Source organism: Aquarana catesbeiana, linkage group LG13, assembly GCF_042186555.1.
Source record: "Aquarana catesbeiana isolate 2022-GZ linkage group LG13, ASM4218655v1, whole genome shotgun sequence".
Taxonomy (NCBI): domain Eukaryota; kingdom Metazoa; phylum Chordata; class Amphibia; order Anura; family Ranidae; genus Aquarana; species Aquarana catesbeiana.
The window spans coordinates 198,121,504-198,143,090 of NC_133336.1; the positions used below are offsets into that span (position 1 = coordinate 198,121,504).

General features: G+C 44.8%; 1 protein-coding gene across 1 annotated transcript in view; it reads right to left on the minus strand.

The window, feature by feature from the left end:
• Positions 1 to 7,787: 7,787 nt before the first annotated feature.
• LOC141117471 (uncharacterized) overlaps positions 7,788 to 21,587 on the minus strand; it is a 17,271-nt gene continuing 3,471 nt past the window's right edge. Inside the window, exons 3-6 of the mRNA XM_073610360.1 lie at positions 14,573 to 14,675; positions 13,606 to 13,696; positions 11,508 to 11,591; positions 7,788 to 9,110 (exon numbers count right to left, since the gene is read on the minus strand). Of these exons, the coding sequence (XP_073466461.1) occupies positions 9,045 to 9,110; positions 11,508 to 11,591; positions 13,606 to 13,696; positions 14,573 to 14,675 (344 nt within the window). The 3' untranslated portion in view covers positions 7,788 to 9,044. The remainder of the gene's footprint in view (positions 9,111 to 11,507; positions 11,592 to 13,605; positions 13,697 to 14,572; positions 14,676 to 21,587) is intronic.

Consider the following 21,587-nt stretch of genomic DNA (forward strand, 5'->3'; position numbering starts at 1 on the left):
TTTTGCTTTTTGTTTTTCATTTATGGATATTTATGTGACTCAAGGTGTTTGGTCCACTTGGACCACTGTATATGTTTGTATTCCCCCTGTTCCTGGATCACTCCCGCTGCTTATGGCGACGGACAACCTAGGTGGGAGGACTCGGACGTTCCTGCGTGCGGGGCGGAGCTATTTCTTTTCCGCCCCGATGTGCCCTTCACGCCGCTGGCGTGGTATGGGCAATGCGCGCGCATCGTGGGAGGTGGAATGCGCATGCGTCCGCCCCCTCGATGCGCGCGCATCCTGGCAGGGACGTCCGGACCGGAAGCAATGCCGGAGGTCAGTCCTGACCTGATTGCTTCCGGTGGGACCACATCATTTAAAAGATGGAGGCGCCGGTGCTATCTGATAGACGCATCCTGCGACCATCCATCGTGACGGGCAGACGCACTACTATACAACTAGGAGCCATCACAGCCCCTCTCCTTCCATCTACAGAATTAGGGGTAAGTCGAGTTTTATTTGGATGAACCCACCTTGCCCTACCCTATATGGCTGTATATATGAATGTGGGACTATTTTAACTCTAGGGACACATAAGTAGTAGAGCCCTGATACCCCCGTTATTATAGGTTTCTTGCCGTTTGTATCACCTTAATCCATTGACTTATTTTGACCATTTATCCCATTAAAATCATCACACTGGGATATTATAGATAAGGGATGATATACCTAGTGTTTATCAAAAACTGGGTTAAACTGCTCCCTTCCTCCCTGCTATAGAGATATGGGCTTTCGAAGCAATGAACTGGCCGACTATGCTCTGCATCCCAAATAAGTCCCTCCCTTTGACACAGATGTCCCTGAAAACATTATACTATATGATACACTATATTATATATATTACAAACATAATTTCTATGTAATATACTAGATTGGGCGTCATATTAAAACTTCATTACCGTATAATGCTCTAGACCCCCCTTTTTTGACCGTTATGGCCATTGTTAATATTATGTATGATTTATTTCAAATCAGAGGAGCTCATGGGTTTCCCGTCTTTGTTTCAGTACGGGTCACCAGCCTATATTGCCCTTAGTGTGCGGTCCAGTCCTCCTTCTGGTATTGTCCCTCCGGGAACTGGCACCCAGGGACAATCCGTGCCGGTGGTTCAGCGTTTGATGTCCGGCGAATAGTGGGAATAGCTTTATTCCTTTGATATTTTAATAGTAGGTGAGCAATAATTCTATGGAATTGATGTTTTTTCATTGATTGAATCGATTTCATGTATGACCATTTCATAATTTGTGATTATTCATTATTTATACAGTTTAAATGAATCAATGATATCGTGTCTAGCCCTGATGAAGCGAAAATCCTTTTGCGAAACATGTTGGCATTAGTCACGTATGAATTCTGATATTTACCACTGGATGGTCATAGGTCTATACATGTATTTGATAAATGCTATTTTAATTTTATCTCAATAAATATTGTTAAATTTTTTATCAAATTTGTTTGATGTTCACCTACCAAACTCAGCTTTTTCCTTTAAAGTCCCACTCCAACTGAGGAGGGAGGGGGACCCCTTTATTTCCCTCCCCCCCTTCTCTTCTTTCCTTTCATGATATACTTAAACTAGGGATTGGAAAAATTGTCTGAGATGTCCTTGGTATAGTCCAACCATCTTCCGCATACGCTCGGGGTGAGATCTCAATACCATTAGCGGTAACCCCAAGCCACACTTGGGATCGCATCGCTGGATCCTGGAAGAGGTTACTTACCTTGTCCCCGGGATCCCGCGATGTATTCTCGCTGTGTACGGTGGCACTGGCTTCCGTTCCCTGCGAGCGACGCTACTCAGGGGGGTGGAACCAGCGGCAAATTCAAAATGTATAAAGCACAAATACATTGTAATCCTATTGGTTTACATTACTAAATAAAATAAAATTGACCTTAGTTTGCCCCCCCCAGTGCTTTGTCCAGTGCCCCTGTCTGCAGTTTTACTGTACTTTCTGTCTGGAAACTGCAGAACGACCATGGCATCAAAAAAGCGCGCCTCTACTTCAAAAGCGGCATATGACCTGCTGGAAAACAGCGACACAAAATCGCTTGCAGAAGTGAGTGATAGCGATTCTCGGGGAAGTTCGTCATCAGGCACGGAAAGAGATTTCAGCGATGATCCTGCGACTGTGCCCAGTGATGTGCGGACTTGGTGCAGCACCCCCAAGATTCCCGTTTACCGGAGCACCCGGTATCAAAGTGGAGGTTGAAGATGACAGCCCCTTGGGATACCTCCAACTCTTTTTGACTGATGAGGTTATAGAAAGAATTGTTACGGAGATAAACCGGTACCAGGAGCAACAAGCTGCTACACCTTGGAGGTTTTCAAGGAGCAGAAAGTGGGAACCAGTGACCAAAGAGGACATCTGGAAGTTTCTGGGCCTAATTATTCTCCAGGGAGTGATGGGGAAACCCCTGCAGAAGTGGTACTGGACAACCAACAAATTACTAGCCACTCCTTTTTTTTTGGCACCATCATGTCGGAGTACAAGTTTTCTCTCATAATGAAATATCTGCACTTTCAAAATAATGAAGAATTTGATGAGACTTCTCATCCAGCTCCAAAACTGAAAAAGATTTGGGAGGTATATCAAATTATTCAGAAAAATTTCCAGCAGACCTATGTACCAGACAGAGACGTCAGTATTGACAAAAGTCTAATGGCCTACAAAGGAAGACTTGGCTGGATACAGCACATCGCATCTAAGAGAGCACGATTTGGCATAAAATCATTCATGCTCTGTGAAGCCAGCACTGGTTACATATGGAATTCGGTCCTTTACACCGGGAAAGGGACCAAATTCAACGAAAGATTCAGTAATTATGGAATGGCAACCGCTTCTGTTCTTACTTTGATTGAGCCATTGCTGAATCAGGGCTACTGTGTAACCACAAATCATTTTGACACTTCTCCAGAACTCTATGAGTTCCTTCTACAGCACAAGACGGATGCATATGGGACCGTCAGAGCTAACCAGCGTGACATGCCGCCAACCTTTGGCAATAAAAAGCTCAAGGCAGGAGAAATAGTTGCCTGGCAGAAAGGCAAAATGATGGCACTGAGATGGCGCGACAAAAAAGATGTGTGCCTAAGGCCGCGTGCACACGAGCGGACTTTTCGGCAACAAAAGTCCGACAGCCATTCCGGCGGACTTTCGTCTGACTTTTGACCAAACGGACTTGCCTACACCCGATCACACCAAAGTCCGACGGATTCCTACGTGATGACGTACGACTGGACTAAAATAAGGAAGTTGATAGCCAGTAGCCAATAGCTGCCCTAGCGTCGTTTTTTGTCCGTCGGACTAGCATACAGACGAGCGTACTTTTCGACTGGACTTGAGTCCGTCGGAAAGATTTGAAGCATGTTCCAAATCTAAAGTCCGTCAGATTTTCGACTGGAAAAGTCCGCTGAAGGTCCGATGAAGCCCACACACGATCGGATTGTCCGCTGGACCAGTCCGATAGGAAAGTCCGCTCTTGTGTACGCTGCATAATGAGTACCATTCACAACACCTCTACTGTCATGGTACATATAAAAGGTGGAAAAGACGTAATGAAACCTCAAGTCGTGATGGACTACAACAACACCATGGAAGGTGTTGACAGAGCTGACCAGGCCATGACTTTTTATCCTGCTATGAGAAAGCAACAAAAAAAATATTACACAAAAATCTTCAGGCATCTTCTTGAACAGTGCCTGTGGAATGCTTTCGGTCTTCTAAAAAAAAGTGACAGGCCTGTGGTTCATGTGGACTTTGTTTGGAAAGTTGCCAAACTTATATTCCTCAAGCACCAAACACCAACCACTGTGAATAGATCTGGACTTCGTGCTGCTGGCGCTGTGAACCTGGAACGCCTGACAGGTCGTCACTTTATGGACCACATTCCACCAACGGAAAAGAAGGCAGCACCCACAAGGATGTGTGTGGTTTGCTGCTCTAAACGTGACGACACTGGAAGGAAAATCAGAAAAGAAACCCGGTTCTACTGTCCTGACTGTGACGTCGGACTTTGTGCTGTACCGTGCTTTAAAATTTTCCATACCCGAGACGTTTACTGAAGCAATATGACCACTAATATTGCACTCTTGTTTGGCCAAAAAAAATGTCAGTGTTTTTGATTATATTATTTACTAAAATGTATTGAATAAAAAGTATTATTACTATTATATTATTATTTGTTATTATTTATAGTTAATTATTATATTATAATTTATGATTTTGTGTTTCAAACTTTATCATACCCGGGATATCTACTAGACTCTTGTTTGGACAGATTTCAGTGAGTTATTCCTAAGAATTACAGGCCTATAATATAAAACGCCAAATTTCCATGCAAAATAATGGTACCGCTTTCAGCACCTAAAATCTGAAATAATCATGCCGCCAGGGAGGTTAAATGAGTGTTCACAGCCCCTCCATTAAATCACAACCCCCCTCATCCTTTACACGAACCCCCCCTTTACCTCAATGTCCTCAATTCCCCTTCACATCACAGCCCCCTCCTTTACATCCAACCCCCCCTCCTTACATTAGTGTCCTTAGTCGCCCCCCCCACATCACAGTCCCCCTCCTTTAATCCTTTACATGAGTGTCATCAATCCCCCCCTTCATATCCCCTCTCTTTACTTCAAACCCCCCTTTACATCAGTGTCCTTAGTCCCTCCCACATCACAACCCCCCCTTCCTTTAATCAAACCCCCTCTTCACCTCAGTCTCCCCTCCACATCACAGCCCCCCCTTTACATCAACCATCTCCCTTTACCCCAGTGTCCTCGGTCCCCCTTCACATCATAGCCCCCCTTTTACATCACAGCTGCCCTTTAAACGAGTCTTCACAGCCCCTCCATTAAATCACAATCCCCCCCATCCTTTACATGAACCCCCCCTTTACCTCACTGTCCTCAACCCCCCTTCACATCACAGCCCCTTCCTTTACATCCAACCCCCCTCCTTACATTAGTGTCCTTAGTCCCCCCCCACATCACAGCCCCCCTCCTTTAGTCAAACCTTTACATGAGTGTCCTCAATCCCCCCCCTTAATATCATAGCCCCTCTCCTTTACTTCAAACCCCCTTTACATCAGTGTCCTCAGTCTCCCCTCCACATCACAGCCCCCTCCTTTAATCAAACCTTTACATGAGTGTCCTCAATCCCCCCTTCATATCACAGCCCCTCTCCTTTACTTCAAACCCCCCTTTTCATCAGTGCCCTTAGTCCCTCCCACATCACAGCACCCCCTTCCTTTAATCAAACCCCCCTTTACATTAGTGTCCTCAGTCTCCCCTCCACATCACAGCCCCCCCTTTACATCAACCTTCCCCCTTTACCTCAGTGTCCTCGGTCCCTCTTCACATCATAGCCCCCTTTTACATCACAGCTGCCCTTTAAACGAGTCTTCACAGCTCCTCCATTAAATCACAACCCCCCCATCCTTTACATGAACCCCCCTCTACCTCAGTGTCCTCAATCCCCCTTCACATCACAGCCCCCTCCTTTACATCCAACCCCCTCCTTACATTAGTGTCCTTAGTCCCGTCCCCCCCATCACAGCCCCCCTCCTTTAATCAAACCTTTACATGAGTGTCCTCAATTTCCCCCCTTCATATCACAGCTCCCTCCTTTTCATCAACCCCCCCTTACATCAGTGTCCTTAGTCGCCACCCCATACATATCACAGCCCCCTCCTTTAAATCAAACCTTTACATGAGTGTCCTCAATTCCCCCCTTTATATCACAGCCCCTCGCCTTTACTTTAAACCCCCCTTTACATCAGTGCCCTTAGTCCCTCCCGCATCACAGCACCCCCTTCCTTTACATCAGTGTCCTCAGTTCCCCCTTCACATCATAGCCCCCCTCCTTTACATCACTGTCCCCTTAACATATCACAGCCCCCCTAACATCACAGTCCCCCCCTTTACATCACAACCCCGCTTTACATCATGGTCCCCTCTTACATCATTATTTTTATTATACAGGATTTATTTATACTGCCAACAGTTTGCTCAGCTCTTTACAATATAAAGAGAGACAATACAATAAAATACAAAAGAATTAAGAGGACCCTGCTCATAAGAGCTTACAATCTAATAATTTCATCATATCTACATGCACTCACTCCAGCATTGGCTTCGCACCTAACAGGCTCCACCTACTATAAAAAAACTACAGGAGGGGGCGGAGACAAGACCGGTCACCCTGTACAAGGAGAGAGAGCAGAGCTGTGGGAGGGGCCCAGCAAGCCCCACCTACTAAATACAACTACAGGAGGGGGGCGTAGACAAGACCGGTCACCCTGCACAAGGAGAGAGAGCAGAGCTGTGGGAGGGGCCCAGCAGGCTCCACCTACTAAAGAAAACTACAGGAGGGGGGCGGAGACAAGACCAGTCACCCTGCACAAAGAGAGAGATCAGCAGTGAGTGGTCTTTATTACAGGAAGAAAGTCTCACACTGGATTACTGCAGATCTGGAAGATTTGGAAGAAATACACAAAGCACACAGGAAGAACACAAATATATCTCATTTATATTTACTTATCCCAGAGTTCAGCTTCAATGATGTAATAAAGGAATCCTAAGCTATAATATTTCGGATCGTATATATCCGCTTGGGATTTAGATTTAAATATTTTTTAAATTTCCTTTACTTATTATTATTATTATTATTATTATTATTATTAATAATATTATTATTATTATTTAATGCTCCTTGCAGATGTCCCCAACTGAATTTTTATGACTAACACCCACGGTGTCAGCTCATGCTATATTTTCCTCTGAAACAAATCACAAGTTGAACTTCCCCCATTTACTCACTTCTGTACACTCAACTCAACCTTTGATTTAGACAGAAAGCATAAAAAAAGGGGAAATAACACATTTTATTTTTACATCTACTGAGCCTCTGGTGTTTAGTTGGTAGATTTTTATCCATTCTTTTTGTAGCATCGTTAAAAAAACAAAAACAAAAAATAAATAAAAATAAAACAACTTTTATTTTATTTGTATATAACTTCATATTTTGTAGTAGAAGCATCATTTTAGTGTCATAGATTATACAAATCACAAATAAAAGTCTTATATTTACAAGAAGAGATGAAGGAATTAAAGCTACTATTGTTCCCAGGCACAAAGTAAAAAAAATGTTGGCAATCTTTTTTTTTTTATTATTATTTTATTTTTTTATGATACTCATAACAAATTGGTCTTTCATTTGGTGGTATATGGTAATGGATATAATTTTTTTTTGGATACCAATTTTTTTTTCTTAATGGATATCGATTTTTTTTTTTTTTGGGGGGGGGGGATTTTTTTTTAGGAAGAAAATCAATTTCTTTTAATCAAAGGAAATCTGGCACAACATAGTAAAAAAAAAATAAAATAAGATTAAAAAAAATGTAGCTATATATTTCTGTGCAATTACCATAACCTACCACCATAGAACAACCCCAGATAAATTCTCCTGCTCCTGATGATCTCAGTGATGCCATGTATGTCTATGTTATTTGTACACGTAGTAGGCCCCAGGAACAATAGCGTGCATTTTGCTTCTTTTTTTTTTTTCTTTTTATTCTACCTAAAAACACTGATACTGACACTAACTTACACATACTAAATATATATATTTTTTTAAATCCTACCACTGACCTTTGGCTCTGATCATGAAACTATGACCCTAACTTTGACCCTAACTCTAACCCTGACACTGACCTAGATCAAACCCTGATCTAGCTATTTTTAAAAATTTTTTTTTACTTTTCTTTGTTTACTATTTTCTCCTCTAGAGGAGAAAAAAAACACACAGGGGTGGGCTGTACAGTGGCTGATCACTGTGACAGCCAGTCAGAGGCTGATCAGCATCCTGACAGCTGTCCAGGCTGTCCACAAGGATTAGGAGGGTGTCTATGGGAGTATTTGTCCATTCTTCCAGAAGCACATTTGTGAGGTCAGACTGGACAAGAAGGCCTCACTTGCAGTTTCCGCTCTAATTCATCCCAAAGGTGTTCTACTGGGTTGAGGTCAGGACTCTGTGCAGGCCAGTCAAGTTCCTCCACCCCAAACTCGCTCATCCATGTCTTTATGGACCTTGCTTTGTGCACCGGTGCGCAGTCACGTTGGAACAGGAAGGGGCCATCCCCAAACTGTTCCAATAAAGTTGGGAGCATGAAATTGTCCAAAATGTCTTGGTATGCTTAAGAGCTCCCTTCACTGGAACTAAGGGGCCAAGCCCAACCCCTGAAAAACAACCCCACACCATAATCCCCCATAATCCCCCTCCACCAAATGATTTTGACCAGTGAACAAAGAAAAGTCCATGAAGACACGGATGAGCGAGTTCCGGGTGGAGGAACTTGGCTGGCCTCAACTCAATAGAACACCTTTGGGATGAATTAGAATGGAGACTGCGAGCCAGGCCTTCTAGTCCAACATCAGTTCCTGACCTCATAAATGCGCTTCTGGAAGAATGGCCAAACATTCCCATAGACACACTCCTAGACCTTGTGGACAGCCTTCCCCGAAGAGGTGAAGCTGTTATAGCTGCAAAGGGTGGGCCAACTCAATATCAAACCCTACGGACTAAGACTGGGATGCCATTAAAGTTCATGTGCGTGTAAAGGCAGGCGTCCCAATACTTTTGGCAATATAGTGTAGCTATGCAAATGTTCTATAAATAGACTCTTTGGGGTCTTTACATGTAACTCTTATGTACAGATATGTTGATACATTGTCTCTGAGTGTCACCTGATTTAATGCTGTCAGCACAAACCCTATTTAGGTTGCAAGAGTCTATTCCAGCATTAGCAGCAGGCGCTTTCCAGGATCACCAGATTACAGACAATACGGAGTGGAGAAAAAAAATTAAGTAGCAAACAGATGGGTTGTGCTCCGGGTGCTCATCTCAAAGCTGCATTTTCAGTTGTGACCGGAATGTACCTTTCGTGTTACTTTTCATGTTGCATGATGTAGAATAATGCACAGCTCTTCATTCTTGGGTGGTCTTTCAGTCACAATACATTTGAACACTATCATCGCCTTGAACCAAATTGCCTCTTTTATAGGCTGATTTCTGTAATAAAAAATAGTCAGAGATTAAGGAATTATGGAACATTTACTGTAAATGTGTAATTGTTAGCACTGAGCTGTGGTCCTAGGCTCAAATCCCACCAGGGACACTATCTGAATGGACTTGCCCTGTACTTTGTACTTGACTTCCCATCCTGTGCGTAATATGAGTTTGTTGGACATCCAGGTACTTTTGGATGGGCCCCGTCTTTTTATCCCTTTTCCGTATATATTCCCCTTTAGGGGAAATTGGGCAGCTGGTTGAAGAATGTGAACTTAAAGCCCAACTCCAGGAAACTTGAAAGTTCCCTCTTGCAAAAGTTAACTGCTCATTTAGGTCTAGGGAGGCATCTATATTTCCCTTCAGGGGGTCATTGGGCAGCTGGTTAAAGAGTTCTGTTGGGTACTCTTAGATTGGCCCTGTCTTTATTCCTTTTCCGTATATATATATTCTCCTTTTTGGGGGTCATTGGGCACTTGGGCAGCTGGTTGAAGAGTACCAGTGGGTACTCTTGGATGGGCCTTATCTTTGTATCCCTTTTCTGTGTATATTCCCCTTTAGGGGTCATTGGACAGCTGGGTAAAGAGTACTGGTGGGTACTCTTTGATGGGTCCCATCTTTTTATCCCTTATCTGAAAAGATTCCACCTTTGGGGTCATTGGGCAGTTGGTTGAAGAGTACCAGTGGGTATTCTTAGATGGGCCCCATGTTTGTATCCCTTTTGTATGTATATTTCCCTTTAGGGGTTATTAGAGAGCTGGTTGAAGAATGTGAACTTAAAGCCCAATGCCAGGAAGCTTGAGAATTCTCCCTTGCAAGAGTTAACAGCTCATTTAGGTCTAGGGGGCATATATATTTCCCTTTAGGGGATTAATGGGCAGCTGGTTGAAGAGCACCAGTGGGTAATCTTTGGTGGACCCTGTCTTTTTATCTATTTTCTGTCTATAGTCCCCTTTACGAGTCATTGGGCAGCTGGTTGAAGAGTACCAGTGGGTACTCTTAGATGGGCCCCATCATTTTATCCTGTTTCCGTATATACAGTATATTCCCCTTTAGGGGTCATTGGGCAGCTGGTTGAAGAGTACCGGTAGGTATTCTTAGATGAGCCCCATCTTTTTATCCTTTTTCCATATATATTGCCCTTTAGGGGTTTTTGGGAGCTGGTTGAAGAGTACCCGTGGGTACTATTAGCTGAGCCTCGTTTTTCTATCCCTTTTCCATCTATATAGCCTTTTAGGGGTCATTGGGCAGCTGGTTGAAGAGTGCCAACTTAAAGCCCCACTCCAGGAAGCTTGAAAATTCTCCCTTGCAAGGGTTACCAGCTCATTTAGGTCTAGGGGGCATTAAAAGAAAATTCACTTGCCCTATTCTCTGCTCTGCACTGCTAGACCAGTCCCCGCTACGTCTTCTCCCCTATGCTCATGCAGTCTAAGGTCCTGTGGTCTTGAAAACCATTGTAGGAAACACAGCTCTGCACTGTACATGATGATGCTGAGGGACAGTTCACCGCCAGGGCACGGAGGAGCAGAGTATTTGGTAAGTAATAGTGCTTTTACTTTCCCCTAGACTAAACAAGCAGATACAGTAATAACCATTTTTTTCAAATTTTCCAAAGTTGGGCTTTAACACAGGACTATGCATTGGATTTCCAGGCTCCCCCTTAAAGCTTTGAGAGGATCTGTATCTTGCCCACTTGGGACAATATCAAAGGATCACTACGTAGATATGTCCAAAAGTTGTGGCCACCTGACCATCACACCTTTATGAGCTTGGACATCCCATTTCAAAAAAACATAGACATTCATATAGAGTTGGCCTTCCTTCAACAACCTCCACTTTTCCTGAGAAGGCTTTCCTCAGGATTTTGGAGTGTGTGAAGGAATTTGTGCGCATTCAGTCAAAAGAACATATGTGAAGTCAGGTACTGATGTTGGGGGAGGAGATCTGGCTTGCAATTGGCATTCCAATGCATCTCAAAAGGTCTTCAGTAGGGTTGAGATCCAAAGGTCTTCAGTAGGGTTGAGATCCAAAGGTCTTCAGTAAGGTTGAGATCCAAAGGTCTTCAGTAGGGTTGAGATCCAAAGGTCTTCAGTAAGGTTGAGAGCCAAAGGTCTTCAGTAGGGTTGGGATCCAAAGGCCTTCAGTAGGGTTGAGATCCAAAGGTCTTCAGTGGGGTTGGGGTCCAAAGGTGTTCAATAGGGTTGGGGTTTTAGTATTAAACTGAACTGAACTCAGGTCCTGGTCCAATTACATTTGGTCATGTAGTAGGTGCGATGGTCAGGGTCCACAAATGTTGACTATAGTTCGTAGCTCCACCTCTTTCAATGATATTTCTACTATTTAAAAAATGCGTGAAAAAAGAGAAATGGTGAATATAATATGGTTTTATTTCATGCGTACCCCAGATCGGCATAGCGATGTCATATATACAGGATCAATATTCGGGTTTCCTTTCCTTGCGGTCGCCTCTGTTTTAATGCAGGCCTACAAAAATGCATTGAAATAAATCAGAACATGGACCCATGGGGACACGGACAGCAAAAAAAAGGTTGATAGAGGTTTAACCCTTCCCTGCTTACTAACTTTGACTTTCAATGCATCCACCAAACACTGAAATATACCATTAAACAAATATGTTTGCCACTCACAAGCCTATAATGCTGGATCACTCTTCAGGAAGACTGAGTACCAAAAGCTAGGAAGGAGCTCATTTATGCCCCAAACGACCAATGAATCCAAGAAGAAAACCTGAATTCAACCCAGGGGTAACTTTATTGATCTGGACGCAGAACTAGAATCCCCACCTGGAATGTCCTCATCTGACATATTTCACCCACAGGACCGGCCTTAACATTCATGTTCAATTTTAATGGAGTGCTGCCAGGCGTCAGCTTTTATACCTGGATTAATTGACTAAAAGAAACCAAAAATTGTATTTACCTATTGCAGGTGACACTTTAAGCACTTAGAATCGGGTTAAACATGTAAAAGGACATTGATGAGTTCGTAGTAGAGGAGGTTGTTGGAAACGTTATTACTTTTTATCTAGACTAGGGTTTCTCAACTAGAGTTCCTCCAGAGGTTGCTACAGGTTCCTTGAGCAATGAGCAATGTCTACCTCTCAGATAAGTTCCCACTGACACCACTTGTCTTTTTAGCTATCTGTAAGGACTGGAGCATTCTTCCCACTAACCTTCACACTGAGTTGTAGATATAGTTATTTTTAGCAGGGGTTCCCTGAGACCAGAAAAGTTATTTCAAGGGTCCCTATGTGTTGAAAAGGTTGAGAAAGGTTGATCTAGACCAGGGGTCCCCAAACATTCTAAACAAAGGGCCAGTTTACTATTCTTCAAACTTTAGGGGGTTAGACTGTGGCCAGTGGGAGTAGAAAATGTCATGGTGTCAGTGGAAGTAAACAGTGTCCCCTCTTTGCTATTGGGAGGGAATAGTGCCCCATCGTTCATGTCAGTGGGAGGAATAGTGTCCCATCATTGGTATCCGTGAGAGGAATAGTGTCCCATCATTGGTGTCAGTGGGAGGAATAGTGCCCCATCATTGGTATCAGTGGGAGCAATAGTGTCCCATCATTGATGTCAGTGGGAGGAATAGTGTCCCATCATTGATGTCAGTGGGAGGAATAGTGTCCCATCATTGGTATCCGTGAGAGGAATAGTGTCCCATCATTGGTGTCAGTGGGAGGAATAGTGCCCCATCATTGGTATCAGTGGGAGCAATAGTGTCCCATCATTGATGTCAGTGGGAGGAATAGTGTCCCATCATTGATGTCAGTGGGAGGAATAGTGTCCCATCATTGGTATCAGTGGGAGGAATAGTGTCCCATCATTGGTGTCAGTGGGAGGAATAGTGCCCCATCATTGGCGTCAGTGGGAGGAATAGCGTCCCATCATTGGTGTCAGTGGGAGGAATAGTGCCCCATCATTGGCGTCAGTGGGAGGAATAGTGCCCCATCATTGGTGTCAGTGGGAGGAATAGTGCCCCATCATTGGTATCAGTGGGAGGAATAGTGCTCCATCATTGGTGTCAGTGGGAGGAATAGTGCTCCATCATTGGCATCAGGGGGAGGAATAGTGCCCCATCATTGGTGTCAGTGGGAGGAATAGTGCCCCATCATTGGTATCAGTGGGAGGAATAGTGCTCCATCATTGGTGTCAGTGGGAGGAATAGTGTCCCATCATTGGTATCAGTGGGAGGAATAGTGCTCCATCATTGGTATCAGTGGGAGTAAAGAGTGCCCCATCATTGGTATCAGTTGGATGAATAGGGTCCCATTATTGGTGTCAGAGGGAGGATTAGTGTCACATTATTGGTGTCAGTGGAAGGAACTATGCCCCACTGTTGCTGACAGTGGGGGGGAATAATGGCCCCTGAGGGCCTGATGAAAGCAAGCAAAGTGCCGCATCCGGCCCCCGGGCCAAAGTTTGGAGATCACTGATGTTGACAAATACATTTTGTAAGACATTGTAGAAGACCCACTTGCCTTTGATTGTTCAATATCCATATAAACATGTTCAGTTTGCTGGGGGTCCTCACTTGTAGAGGTTAATTTGTTCTTCCTTTTCATCCTCGCACTAAAACAAAAAAAGCACAAAAAAAATGAATGACGAAACTTAATAACTTTAAATATTCAAGTCAAAATAGCATTTAATAGGTAATGTGTTGTGGTTCTCTGTACATATTATTTCCATTTTCTTTTTTTGAGTAGCACTTAATAAAGAAAGATTAAACACAATCTTTTTTTTTTCTTTTATCAAGTAAATGTGAAATATTGCATAATAATATTTTTTACCATTATTATTATTTATTTATTTTTTTTTATAGCTAGAGTGTGGTCACCGGGGACAACAAAATATGATGTGCAGAACCATCCCCTGGTTTGCCTGGGATTCATTATCTCATTCAGGGGTGTGATTCAGTGATCTCATGCCCCGAACACATGATCAGAAATTCTGCCAGCAAAAGTCGGATGTGAGCTTTTGGTCAGAAGTTCCGACCGTGTGTATGCTCCATTGGACTTTTGCTGGCAGAATTCCAGCCAGCAAAAGATTGAGGGCAGGTTCTCTATTTTTCGGTCGGAAAAGTTCCTATCCGAAAATGTGTTCGCCTGTATGCAATTCGGACGCGCAAAAAATCACGCATGCTCGGAAACAATGAACTTCATCTTCTCGGCTCGTCGTAGTGTTGTACGTCACCGTGTTCTTGAAGGTCGAAAGTTCTGAGAACTTTTGTGTGACCGTGTGTATGCAAGCCAAGCTTGAGCGGAATTCTGTCGGAAAAACCATCCAAGTTTTTTCTGACGGAATTTCTGATCGTGTGTATGGGGCATCAGTCAGTGAATCTGTTATTTTTTCATTATGACACATTGTTCTAAACTCTGTCTTATTGCTTCTCTTGCAATGTATTGTAATAAAAATTTAATTATAGAAAAAAAGATGGTAAACGCTTACCAAATGTAATTGTGTTTCTTCCACAAATAGCAAATTAATGCAATGATTGCAAGTAGGGAGAGACAAGTGGAAACAGCAATGATGATGATTTCCCATTTGCTTTCTGTAATAAAGAACAAAGTTTTATTAATTTCTAGAAAAATACAGGATATACAATAGGGAGAACAAGTATTTGATACACAGGCGATTTTGCAAGTTTTCCTACTTACAAAGCATGTAGAGGTCTGTAATTTTTATCATAGGTACTATTCAACTGTGAGAGACAGAATCTAAAACAAAAATCCAGAAAATCACATTGTATGATTTTTAAATAATTAATTTGCATTTTATTGCATGACATAAGTATTTGATCATCTACCAACCAGTAAGAAGTCCGGCTCTCACAGACCTGGTATTTTTTCTTTCAGAAGCCCTCCTGTTCTCCACTCATTATCTGTATTAACTGCACCTGTTTGAACTCGTTACCTTTATAAAAGACACCTGTCCACACACTCAATCAAACAGATTCCAACCTCTCCACAATAGCCAAGACCAGAGAGCTGTGTAAGGACATCAGGAATAAAATTGTAGACCTGCACAAGGCTGGGATGGGCTACAGGACAATAGGCAAGCAGCTTGGTGAGAAGGCAACAACTGTTGGCGCAATTATTAGAAAATGGAAGAAGTTCAAGATGACGGTTAATCTCCCTCGGTCTGGGGCTCCATGCAAGATCTCACCTCGTGGGGCATCAATGATCATGAGGAAGGTGAGGGATCAGCCCAGAACTACACGGCAGGACCTGGTCAATGACCTGAAGAGAGGACCACCTTCTCAAAGAAAACCATTAGCAACACACTACGCCGTCATGGATTAAAATCCTGCAGCGCATGCAAGGTCCCCCTGCTCAAGCCAACACATGTCCAGGCCCGTCTGAAGTTTGCCAATGACCATCTGGATGATCCAGAGGAGGAATGGGAGAAGGTCATGTGGTCTGATGAGACAAAAATATAGTTTTTTGCGCTAAACTCCACTCGCCGTGTTTGGAGGAAGAAGAAGGATGAGTACAACCCCAAGAACACCATCCCAACCGTGAAGCATGGAGGTGGAAACATCATTCTTTGGAGATGCTTTTCTGCCAAGGGGACAACACGACTGCACTGTATTGAGGGGGGGATGGATGGGGCGAGATCTTGACCAACAACCTCCTTCCCTCAGTAAGAGCATTGACGATGGGTCGGGGCTGGGTCTTCCAGCATGACAACGACCCGAAACACACCAGCCAGGGCAACTAAGGAGTGGCTCCTTTAGAAGCATCTCAAGGTCCTGGAGTGGCCTAGCCAGTCTGCAGACCAGAACCCAATAGAAAATCTTTGGAGAGAGCTGAAAGTCCGTATTGACCAGCGACAGCCCTGAAACCTGAAGGATCTGGAGAAGGTCTGTATGGAGGAGTGGGCCAAAATCCCTGCTGCAGTGTTTGCAAACCTGGCCAAGAACTACAGGAAACGTACGATCTCTGTAATTGCAAACAAAGGTTTTTGTACCAAATAGGGATGAGCTTCGAGTTCGAGTCGAACTCATGTTCGACTCGAACATTAGCTGTTCGCAAGTTCGCCGAACACCGAACAATTTGGGGTGTTCGCGGCAAATTCGAATGCCGCGGAACACCCTTTAAAAGTCTATGGGAGAAATCAAAAGTGCTAATTTTAAAGGCTTATATGCAAGTTATTGTCATAAAAAGTGTTTGGGGACCCGGGTCCTGCCCCAGGGGACATGTATCAATGCAAAAAAAAGTTTTAAAAACGGACGTTTTTTCAGGAGCAGTGATTTTAATAATGCTTAAAGTCAAACAATAAAAGTGTAATATCCCTTTAAATTTCGTACCTGGGGGGTGTCTATAGTATGCCTGTAAAGGGGCGCATGTTTCCCGTGTTTAGAACAGTCTGACAGCAAAATGACATTTGGAAGGAAAAAACACATTTAAAACTACCCGCGGCTATTGCATTGCCGACAATACACATAGAAGTTCATTGATAAAAACGGCATGGGAATTCCCCCCAGGGAAACCCCGAACCAAAATTAAAAAAAAAAAAAATGACGTGGGGGGGTCCCCCTAAATTCCATACCAGGCCCTTCAGGTCTGGTATGGATATTAAGGGGAACCCCGGCCAAAATTAAAAAAAAAAAATGACGTGGGGTTCCCCCTAAATTCCATACCAGACCCTTCAGGTCTGGTATGGATTTTAAGGGGAACCCCGCGCCAAAAAAAAAAAAAAAAACGGCGTGGGGTTCCCCCAAAAATCCATACCAGACCCTTATCCGAGCACGCAACCTGGCAGGCCGCAGGAAAAGAGGGGGGGACGAGAGTGCGGCCCCCTCCTGAACCGTACCAGGCCACATGCCCTCAACATTGGGAGGGTGCTTTGGGGTAGCCCCCCAAAACACCTTGTCCCCATGTTGATGAGGACAAGGGCCTCATCCCCACAACCGTGGCCGGTGGTTGTGGGGGTCTGCGGGCGGGGGGCTTATCGGAATCTGGAAGCCCCCTTTAACAAGGGGACCCCCAGATCCCGGCCCCCCCCCTGTGTGAAATGGTAAGGGGGTACTTACCCCTACCATTTCACTAAAAAACTGTCAAAATAGTTAAAAATGACAAGAGACAGTTTTTGACAATTCCTTTATTTAAATGCTTCTTCTATCTTCCTTCATCTTCTTCTGGTTCTTCTGGCTCTTCTGGTTCTTCCTCCGGCATTCTCGTCCAGCATCTTCTCCGCGGCGTCTTCTATCTTCTTCTCCTCGGGCCGCTCCGCACCCATGGCATGAGGGGAGGCTCCCGCTCTTCTCTTCATCTTCTTCTTCATCCTCTTCTCTTCTTCATCTTCTTCATCTTCATCTTCTCTTCTTTTCTTCTGCGGGCCGCTCCGCATCCATGCATGGAGGGAGGCTCCCGCTGTGTGACGGCGTCTCCTCGTCTGACGGTTCTTAAATAACGGGGGGCGGGGCCACCCGGTGACCCCGCCCCCCTCTGACGCACGGGACATGACGGGACTTCCCTGTGGCATTCCCCGTGACGTCACAGGGAAGTCCCGTCAAGTCACCGTGCGTCAGAGGGGGGCGGGGTCACCGGGTGGCCCCGCCCCCCGTTATTTAAGAACCGTCAGACGAGGAGACGCCGTCACACAGCGGGAGCCTCCCTCCATGCATGGATGCGGAGCGGCCCGCAGAAGAAAAGAAGAGAAGATGAAGATGAAGAAGATGAAGAAGAGAAGAGGATGAAGAAGAAGATGAAGAGAAGAGCGGGAGCCTCCCCTCATGCCATGGGTGCGGAGCGGCCCGAGGAGAAGAAGATAGAAGACGCTGCGGAGAAGATGCTGGACGAGAACGCCGGAGGAAGAACCAGAAGAGTCAGAAGAACCAGAAGAAGAAGAAGATGAAGGAAGATAGAAGAAGCATTTAAATAAAGGAATTGTCAAAAACTGTCTCTTGTCATTTTTAACTATTTTGACAGTTTTTTAGTGAAATGGTAGGGGTAAGTACCCCCTTACCATTTCACACAGGGGGGGGGCCGGGATCTGGGGGTCCCCTTGTTAAAGGGGGCTTCCAGATTCCGATAAGCCCCCCGCCCGCAGACCCCCACAACCATCGGCCAGGGTTGTGGGGATGAGGCCCTTGTCCTCATCAACATGGGGACAAGGTGTTTTGGGGGGCTACCCCAAAGCACCCTCCCAATGTTGAGGGCATGTGGCCTGGTACGGTTCAGGAGGGGGGGGGGCGCACTCTCGTCCCCCCCTCTTTTCCTGCGGCCTGCCAGGTTGCGTGCTCGGATAAGGGTCTGGTATGGATTTTTGGGGGAACCCCACGCCGTTTTTTTTTTTTTTTTGGCGCGGGGTTCCCCTTAAAATCCATACCAGACCCTTCAGGTCTGGTATGGAATTTAGGGGGAACCCCACGTCATTTTTTTTTAAAATTTTGGCCGGGGTTCCCCTTAATATCCATACCAGACCTGAAGGGCCTGGTATGGAATTTAGGGGGACCCCCCCACGTCATTTTTTTTTTTTTTAATTTTGGTTTGGGGTTTCCCTGGGGGGAATTCCCATGCCGTTTTTATCAATGAACTTCTATGTGTATTGTCGGCAATGCAATAGCCGCAGGTAGTTTTAAATGTGTTTTTTCCTTCCAAATGTCATTTTGCTGTCAGACTGTTCTAAACACAGGAAACATGCGCCCCTTTACAGGCATACTATAGACACCCCCCAGGTACGAAATTTAAAGGGATATTACACTTTTATTGTTTGACTTTAAGCATTATTAAAATCACTGCTCCTGAAAAAACGGCCGTTTTTAAAACTTTTTTTTGCATTGATCCATGTCCCCTGGGGCAGGACCCAGGTCCCCAAACACTTTTTATGACAATAACTTGCATATAAGCCTTTAAAATTAGCACTTTTGATTATTCATGTTCGTGTCCCATAGACTTTAACGGTGTTCGCGTGTTCGAGCGAACTTTTTTCCTGTTCGCATGTTCTGGTGCGAACCGAACAGGGGGGTGTTCGGCTCATCCCTAGTACCAAGTATTAAGTTCTGCTTTTCTGATGTATCAAGTACTTATGTCATGCAATAAAATGCAAATTACTTAAAAATTATACAATGTAATTTTCTGGATTTTTGTTTTAGATTCTGTCTCTCACAGTTGAAGAGTACCTATGATAAAAATTACAGACCTCTACATGCTTTGTAAGTAGGAAAACCTGCAAAATTGGCAGTGTATGAAATACTCGTTCTCCCCACTGTAACTAGGAAAAATATTTTGTGTTTCTTGATATTCTTGGGCTGCCATTGTGAGCTTGTCACAGATTCCAATAAGCCCATGTGCGGTCCCCCACAAACACTGGGCCACGGTTGTGGGGGAAGAGGCTTTTGCTCTCATCAACCTGTGGAGAAGATGCATGTTAACATGCTAATCACCTCCCTTGGCCTGTATTCTCAGATAAGGTTTTTATATGGCATTTTGGGGGGGGGGGGGGGGGGGTTGGAGACCTCATTCTTTTCTCTTGATTTTTGCATGGGGTTTACTGCTAAAATCTACTGTATACCAGACCCTATGGGCCTTGTAAAGAATTTGAGGAGGAACCTCATGCCTGCTTTTTCTTTCTGTTTTTTTCTTTCCACATAAGGTTCCCATTATAATTTAAACCAGACCTGAAGGGCCCCACACAGTCCCTGGCTCCTTTGCTTACATGGCAAGGGATTCTCACGGACCCCCACAAATACCGGGCCATGGTTGTAGGGGAAGAGGCCTTTTCTCTCATCAACATGGGGAGAAGATGTTTTGCTAGGAGGGTTGCCCCTTGGAAAGGAACCCCAACACATTGAGGGTGTGAGGCCGTGCATGGTTCAGGAAGAGGATTGGCATGCTAATCACCCCCTTTTGTGGCCTGTATGCTCAGATAAGGATTTTGTATCTTGGCATTTCGGGGGGGGGGGGGGGTTCTCTTGATTTTTGCATGGGGTTCCCTTCTAAAATCGATACCAGACCCTATGGGCCTTGTAAAGAATTTGAGGGAGAACGTCATGCCTGCTTTCTCTTTCCCTTTTTTTGCATAGAGTTCCCATTATATTTTAAACCAGACCTGAAGGACCCACACAGTCTCCTTTGCTTACATGGTCAGGGATTCTTAGCCATGTGAGTGATTGGGGTCAGTGGTGTCACTTGTAGTCTTTGATGTCACTGGTTGTAATGTCAATTGCATCTGGGAACCTTCAGGGTCCTGGTGCAAATAACCATAAAGGGCCCCGCTAACCTTTCCATTGGTCCTGGGGCCCTTTCCATCAATTCCAGGGCCCTTTCCATCAGTCCCAGGGCCCTTCCCTCCAGTCCGGGGATACTTCCCTCCGAGCACAGGGGCCCTTCACTCTGAACCTGGGGCCCTTCCCACTCATTCCAGGGCCCTCAAAACACATTAATATCAATGGTTGCCATCCTAATCAATGCGACTTAAGTGGCAGCATAAAAAAAGGTTCCTGCACTACTTTTCTGTGACTTTGGTGTGATATGAGTGCCATAGACTGCAATGTTAATGCACAAAAGTGGCAAGCAAGTTTCACCACTTTGGAGTCACAGCAGTGTGATCCTGCCCCCCCCCCCCCCAAGGGGGCAGAACCCCAGGGTCCAGTCGCAAGTGTGACCTTTGCGACCTTTGTAGTTCCGCCACTGTTGGGGACTAATCTACAGTACAGATCTATACATTAAATTCTGTTAATAAAATAGATATACATGCAATTTATTAATATTTCTATAACCTTTAACATGTTAATGTGATGTGTTTTGCAGGTTTCATTATGATCCTGCCAGGAAGCTCCTTCCGGTTATGGGTTGACAACTGGCAGCCAACTGTGCCCTTGCGCAGGGCCAAGACAAGGGGTGGGCAAGAGGGGTGGCTGCCCTGGGCACTGTGGGGGGGGGGGGCACAAAGAGATTGGGGGGAGGGGATTTGTGTTGAGAAGGGGAATTTGGGGTTGGCAGGGGTTAAGACTTGTTCTAGAAGGGCAAATTTGGAGGAGGTGTGCTATGAGTTGTGATTTGGGGGGGGGGGGGGGTTGTGTTAGGAAGGGGGAGGAGGAATTGTGCTAGGAGTGGTGATTCAGGTTTTTTTTGTGCTAGGAGGGGGATTTTGTTTTTTCTATAGTAGAGGGGAATTTTTTTGTGTGTGTGTCTGGGGGGTGTTAGTAGGGATGATTAGGAGTATTTGTTCTGGGGGGAAATATGTGGGGGTCATTTGTGCTAGGATGGGAGATTGGGGGAAGGGAATTTGTGCTGGAAGGGGGATTTGGAGTGTGCGGAGGGGGGGGGATTTGTACTTGATGGGGAATTTTGAAGGGTAGAGGATTTGTGCTAGGAGGGGGAAGATTATTTTTTGGGTGGATTTTGGGCTAAGGGCATATGTTGAGAGGATTTGAGCTAGGTGCTTAGGGGGGAGCATGCAGATTAGTGCTTGATTTTTTATGGGGGGGGGGGGGGTTCAAGTTGACCTTGTCCCG